Source organism: Cetorhinus maximus, unplaced genomic scaffold (assembly GCF_964194155.1).
Source record: "Cetorhinus maximus unplaced genomic scaffold, sCetMax3.hap1.1 HAP1_SCAFFOLD_805, whole genome shotgun sequence".
NCBI lineage: Eukaryota > Metazoa > Chordata > Chondrichthyes > Lamniformes > Cetorhinidae > Cetorhinus > Cetorhinus maximus.
Window position 1 is genome coordinate 154,452 of NW_027596747.1, and position 7,283 is coordinate 161,734.

The 7,283-nt window shown below is 61.4% G+C and overlaps 1 protein-coding gene across 1 annotated transcript in view; it reads left to right on the forward strand.

Moving 5' to 3' along the window:
- LOC144674800 (complement C4-like) overlaps positions 1-1,240 on the forward strand; it is a 141,244-nt gene extending 140,004 nt beyond the window's left edge. The window contains exon 28 of the mRNA XM_078535996.1: positions 961-1,240. Coding sequence (XP_078392122.1) covers positions 961-1,179 — 219 coding nt within the window. The 3' untranslated portion in view covers positions 1,180-1,240. The remainder of the gene's footprint in view (positions 1-960) is intronic.
- The last annotated feature ends 6,043 nt before the right edge of the window (positions 1,241-7,283 follow it).

The window sequence follows — 7,283 nt, forward strand, 5'->3', positions numbered from 1 at the left end:
CTGGTCACCTCCTCAAAAAATTCAATCAAATTTGTTAGGCATGACCTCCCTCTGACAAAGCCATGCTGACTATTCCTGATCAAACCTTGCCTCTCCAAGTGGAGATAGATACTCTCCTTCAGAAATTTCTCCTATAGTTTCCCTACCACTGACGTGAGACTCACTGGCCTATAGTTCCCTGGCTTATCTCTACAATCCTTCTTAAATAGTGGAACCACGTTAGCTGTTCTCCAGTCCTCTGGCACCTCCCCCGTGACCAGAAAGGAATTAAAAATTTGGGTCAGAGCCCCTTCAATCTCCTCCCTTGCATCCCTCAGCAGTCTGGGACACAAATCATCCGGACCTGGAGATTTGTCCACTTTTAAGCCTGACAACACCTCCAATACCTTATCTCTCCCTATATCAATTTGCTTAAGAACCTCGCAGTCTCTCTCCCCGAGTTTGATACCTTCATCCTCATTCTTTTGGGTGAAGACGGGCATGAAGTATTCATTCAACAGTCTAGCGATGTCCTCTGGCTCCATATCATTCTGTGATAATGCTGTGATACTGACACTAATGACACTAATGGTGTGATACTGACACTAATGGTGTGATACTGACATTAATGGTGTGTTACTGGCATTAATGGTGTGACACTGACACTAATGGTGTGATGCTGACATGACTGTGACTAACTATTGCAAGAAATACCCATTCCAGGTGTGAAACTACAAGATAGATTTTCCATTAATTGATACCTTAGTGTAGGACAATTTTAGATCAGAAGGGAGTCAGAATTCTCTGGATTAGGCACCATTTGTTGGAATGCAACTCCTCCAACAATACCAGCTTTTTCAAGTTTATTTCTTAGCGGGAAGTGGGCACCTTCAACAAGGCCAATATTTGAGATGTCGGGAAGGAAGTGGGCCAAATATTTCACAACCATTTCATTTCTCACCTTTGCTTTTGTGTCCTCAGGAAAAAAGCATTGGAAATGCTGTTGATTTTTTGCATAAGGCATTGCCGAATATAATCCAGCCTCACACGATTGCAATCACTGCCTATGCCCTTGCTTTCGTGGGAGCAGATATGGAGAAAGAACAAGAAGCTGACAGGAAGCTGAAAGCAATCGCAACTTATGATCGAGGTAAAGTTTGGATAATTCTCAGTGTTCTGTTAAATGGGAATGTTGAATAATGATCTCAGTGTTCGCTGCAATGGTTTGGCTATGGGCCAATCATACCTGCTCCACCCCTTCAAAAATTATCAAGATAACTCTAAAGCTACCCTCTTTTCCTTTTAGACCTGCCTGCACGCTGTGTCACGGCTGACCACACCATCTCCCTCCAACACCTCTTTGCCATCCTCTAGCTGTGTGGAACAGCTCTCACGCTGTTCCATTCTTGTCGAAGCAGTTACAGCCCAAGTACCACTTGAAGAGGCTTCCCTTCTCGCTCATGCACCTTCACAGCTCCCCGCCACTGTCCCACCCCGGATCTATCCTTGGCGGCCTCCCATTTGTCACCTCCATGCTTCCCCAGGGTGTTACAATTCAAAAGCACAATGCTATTTTTCACCAGCACATTGAAGACACACAGTTGCAGCTCAACAGCACATTGCTTCACTCCTCCATGATCTGTGAGCTATTAGAGCACTTATCTCATATCCAGCATTAGTTGTACAGAAAAGTCTCCAATTAAATACTGAGAAGCCAAAACCATCGACTTTGCCTCCTGCTGAAATTCTATTCTCTCGCTTTCAACTCCTCCATTCTCCCTGGCAATAGTCTCAAACCAGGTTGTTCACAATATTGGTGTCACATTAGATCCAGAGCTGAAATTCATGTTCTTACCATCACTAAGACCCCCTAATTCCACCTCCGTCAAATCGGTTCACTCTGCCTTTGTCCGAATTGACTGCTGCTGAAATCCTCATTTCAACTGGACCTGACTATTCCAATAAACACCTGGCTGCTCCCCTACACTGTCATCTTAAACTTTCTGTCATCCAGAACCATCCTCCCCACATCCTCGCCCTCACCCTGCCCACATCCCTACCCGCGACCTCACCATCCCCACATCCTCGCCGTCACCCTTCCCACGTCCCTACCTGTGACCTCACCCTCTCCACGTCCTCGCCCTGCCTGCGTCCTCACTCTGACCACACCCTCACTGAGGCCACGTCCTCACCCTGTCCGCATCCTCGTCCTCAACCTGCCTGCGTCCTCAGCCTCCCCACGTCCTCACACTGCCCACCTCCTCCACCTGACAACTCCCTTGCTCTGCCCACACACTCCCCCGGCCACGTCCTCACCCTCCCCACGACCTTACCCTCGCTCTGCCCACGTCCTCGCCCTGCCTGCGTCCTCGCTCTGACCACACCCTCACTGAGACCACGTCCTCACCCTGCCCACGTCCTCGTCCTCAACTTGTCTGCGTCCTCAGCCTCCCCATGTCCTCACACTGCCCACCTCCTCCACCTGACAACTCCCTCACCCTGCCCACACACTCCCCCGGCCACGTCCTCACCCTCCCCACGACCTTACCCTCGCCCTGCCCACATCCTCGCCCTGCCCGCGTCCTCGACCTGCCCGCGTCCTCGCCCTGCCCACGCCCTCCTCTGCCCACGCCCTCCCCTGCCCCTTCCCCTGCCCATGTTCACACCCTGCCCATATTCACCCCCTGCCCACGCCCTCCCCCTGCCCAAGTCCTTCCCCTGCCCATGTCCTACCCCTGCCCACAACCGTCCCTTGACAATATCCTCTCCCGACCATATCCTCAAACTGACCACACCCTCACCCTGACCACGTGATCACCCTCCCCACGTCCTCGTCTTGACCGCGTCCAAGTCCTCACCCTGCCCACGTCCTCACCCTGCCCACGTCCTCGCCCTCCCCATGCCCTTGCACTGCCCACGTCCTCATCCTGCCCACGTCCTCCACCTGACCACGTCCTCGCCCTCGCCCTGACCAGGTCCTCGTCCTGCAAACGTCCTCACCCGCGCCCTGACCAGGTCCTCATCCTGCCCACGTCCTCACCCTGACCATGTCCTCACCCTGACCATGCCCAGGCCCACCCCCTGCCCACGTCCTCACCCTGCCCATGTCCTCACCCTGCCCATGTCCTCACCCTGCCCATGTCCTCACCCTGCCCATGTCCTCACCCTGCCCATGTCCTCACCCTGCCCACGTCCTCACCCTGCCCACGTCCTCAGGCTCCCCAGTCCTCACGCTCCCCACGTCCTCTCCCTGACCACATCCTCACCATCCCCATGTCCTCACTCTGCCCACGTGCTCAGGCTCCCCACGTCCTCGCCCTAGCCACGTCCTCACCCTGCCCACGTCCACACCCTGCACACGTCCTCGCCCTGCCCAGGCTCTCACCCTGCACATGCCCTCACCCTGCCCCTGCCCATGTCCCCACCCTCCCCAAGTCCTTACCCTGCCCATGTCCCCACTATGCCCATGTCCTCACCATGCCCACGTCCTCACCATGCCCATGTCCTCGCCCTGCCCGCATCCTCGCCCTGCCCGCGCCCTCACTCTGCCAACGTCCTTACCCTACCCACGTCCTCCCCTGCCCACTTCCTCCCTCTGCCCACGCCCTCGCCCTGCCCATGACCCCGCCCTGCCCACGTCCTCAGGCTCCCCACGTCCTCAGGCTCCCCATGTCCTCACTCTCCCCACGTCTTCAAGTTCCCCATGTCCTCACCCTCCCCACATCCTCACACTGCCCACGCCCTCTCTCTGACCACATCCTCACCATACCCACGTCCTCACTCTGCCCGCATCCTCACCCTGCCCGCGCCCTCACCCTGCCAACGTCCTCACCCTACCCACGTCCTCACCCTACCCACGTCCTCACCCTACCCACGTCCTCACATTACCCACGCCCTCACTCTGCCCATGTCCTCACTCTGCCCACATCCTCACTCTGCCCACGTCCTCACAATGCTCACGTCCTCGCTCTGCCCACGTCTTCGCTCTGCCCACGTCTTCGCCCTGCTCACGTCCTCGCCCTGCCCATGTCCTCACCCTGCCCATGTCCTCACCCTGCCCGTGTCGTGGCCCTGCCCACCTAGTCACCCTGCCCACGTAGTCACCCTGCCCACGTCCTCCCCCTGCCCACGTCCTCCCCCTGCCCACGTCCTCCCCCTGCCCACGTCCTCCCCCTGCCCGCGTCCTCCCCCTGCCCGCGTCCTCCCCCTGCCCGCGTCCTCCCCCTGCCCGCGTCCTCGCCCTTCCCGTGTCCTCGCCCTGACCACGTCCTCACCATTGCCCTGACCAGGTCCATGTCCTGGCCACGTCCTCGCCCTAACCATGTCCTTACCTTCGCCCTGAGCAGGTCCTCGCCCTGCCCACGTCCTCACCCTGCCCACGTCCACGCCCTGCCCAATTCCTCACCCTGCCCAATTCCTCGCCCTGCCCTCGTCCTCGCCCTGCCCTCGTCCTCGCCCTGCCCTCGTCCTCGCCCTGCCCACGTACTCGCCCTGCCCACGTACTCGCCCTGCCCACATTGTGGCCCTGCCCATGTCTTCGCCCTGCCCAAACCGATCCCCTGCCCACATCCTCACCTTGCCCACGTCCTCACCCTGCTCACATCCATTCACTCCCCACGTCCTCGCTCTGCCCACGTCCTCGCTCTGCCCACGTCCTCACTCTGCCCACGTCCTCCCCCTGACCACATCCTCACGAATGCCCTGACCAGGTCCATGTCCTGGCCACGTCCTCGCCCTAACCATCTCCTTACCCTCACCCTGAGCAGGCCCTCCATCCTGCCCACGTCCAATCCCTTTCCACGCCCTCACCCTTTGCCCTGACCAACTCCTGGCACTGCCCATGACCTCCCTCTGCCCACGTCCTCCCTCTGCCCATGTCCTCCCCTGCCCATGTCCTCCCCTGCCCACGTCCTCCCTTGCCCACGTCGTCCGCTGCCCACGTCGTCCGCGGCCCACGTCGTCCGCTGCCCACGTCGTCCGCTGCCCACGTCGCCCCCTGCCCACGTCGCCCCCTGCCCACGTCCGCCCCCTGCCCACGTCTGCCCCTGCCCACGTCCTCCCCTGCCCACGTCCTCCCCTGCCCACGTCCTCCCCTGCCCACGTCTGTCCCCTGCCCACATCTGTCCCCTGCCCACGTCCACCCCTGCCCACATCCTCGCCCTACCCACGACCTCCCCCTGCCCACATCCTCACGCTCCCCACGTCCTCCCCCTGCCCATGTCCTCGCTCTGCCCACGTCCTCGCTCTGCCCACGTCCTCGCTCTGCCCATGTTCTTGCCTTGCCCACACCCTCCCCTGCCCGCGTCCTCGCCCTTCACACTTACTCGCCCTGCCCAAGTACTTGTCTTGCCACGTACTCACCCTGCCCGCATACTCATCCTGCCCACGTCCATGTACTCACCCTGCCCCCGTCCACACCCTGCCCCCGCCCACACCCTGCCCACGTCCACACCCTTCCCGCATCCTCACCCTGCCCGCATCATCACCCTCCCCACGTTCTCACCCTCCCCATGTCCTCACCCTGCCCACATACTCATCTTGCCACGTACTCACACTGCCCGTGTACTCACCCTGCTCACGTCCAAGAACTCGCCCTGCCCACGTCCTCGCCCTGCCCATGTCCTCGCCCTGCCCACGTCCTCGCCCTGCCCACGTCCTCGCCCTGCCCACGTCCTGGCCCGGCCCGCGTCCTGGCCCGGCCGACGTACTCGCCCGGCCGACGTACTCGCCCGGCCCACGTCCTCGCCCGGCCCACGTCATCGCCCTGCCCACGTCATCGTCCTGCCCACACCCTCACCCTGACCGCACCCTCGCACTAACCACACACTCACCCTTACCACATCCTCAGCCTGACCACACCCTCCCACAACCACATTCTCGACCTGCCCACACCCTCAACCGGCCCACGTCCTCGCCCTGCCCGCGTCCTCGCCCTGCCCGCGTCCTCGCCCTGCCCGGGTCCTCGCCCTGCCCGGGTCCTCGCCCTGCCCAGGTCCTCGCCCTGCCCGGGTCCTCGCCCTGCCCAGGTCCTCAAACTGCGCCACCCTCACGCTCACCCTGACCATGTCCTCGACACCCCACGTCCTCCCCATGCCCACGTCTTCGCTCTGCCCACGTCCTCACCCTGCCCGCGTACTCACCCTGCCCATATCCTCACCTTTCACACACCCTCACCCTGACAAACCCTCCCACAACCACATCCTCGACCTGCCCACACGCTCAACCAGCCCACGTCCTCGTTCTCACCCTGCCCGCGTCAGCACCCTGACCCTGCTCACGTCCTCGCCCTGCCCACGTCCTCGCCCTGCCCACATCCTCACCCTGCCCGCGTACTCACCTTGTCCATGTCCTCACCCTGCCCGCGTCCTCACGCTGTCCTTACACTCGCTCTGCTCACGTCTTTGTCCTCGCCCGGCCCACGTCCCCAACCTGCCCACGTCGCCACCCTGCCCACGTCCTCCCCCTGCCCACGTCCTCCCCTGCCCACGTCCTCCCCCTGCCCACGTCCTCCCCCTGCCCACATACTCCCCCTGCCCACGTCCACCCCCTGCCCACGTCCTCAGTCTGCCCATGTCCTCACCCTGCCCACATCCTTGCCCTGCTCACACCCTCCCCCTGCCCACATCCTCCCCTGCCCACGTCCTCCCCTGCCCACGTCCTCCCCTGCCCACGTCCTCACCCCGCCCACGTCCTCACCCCGCCCACGTCCTCACCCCGCCCACGTCCTCACCCCGCCCACACCCTCAACCTGCCCCACCCTCAACCTGCCCCACCCTCACGCTCACCCTGACCGTGTCCTCGACACCCCACGTCCTCCCCATGCCCATGTCTTCGCTCTGCCCACGTCCTCACCCTGCCCGCGTACTCACCCTGCCCATATCCTCACCTTTCACACACCCTCACCCTGACACACCCTCCCACAACCACATCCTCGACCTGCCCACACGCTCAACCAGCCCACGTCCTCGTTCTCACCCTGCCCGCGTCAGCAACCTGACCCTGCTCACGTCCTCGCACTGCCCACGTCCTCGCCCTGCCCACATCCTCACCCTGCCCGCGTACTCACCTTGTCCATGTCCTCAGCATGCCCAAGTCCTCACCCTGCCCGCGTCCTCATGTTGTCCTTACCCTCGCTCTGCTCACGTCTATGTCCTCGCCCTGCCCACGTCCTCGCCCTGCCCACATCCTCACCCTGCCCACGTGCTCACTCTGCCCACGTCCTCACTCTCCCCACGTCCTCGCCCTGCCCACATCCTCGCCTTGCTCACACCCTCCCCCTGCCCACGTCCTCCCCTGCCCACGTC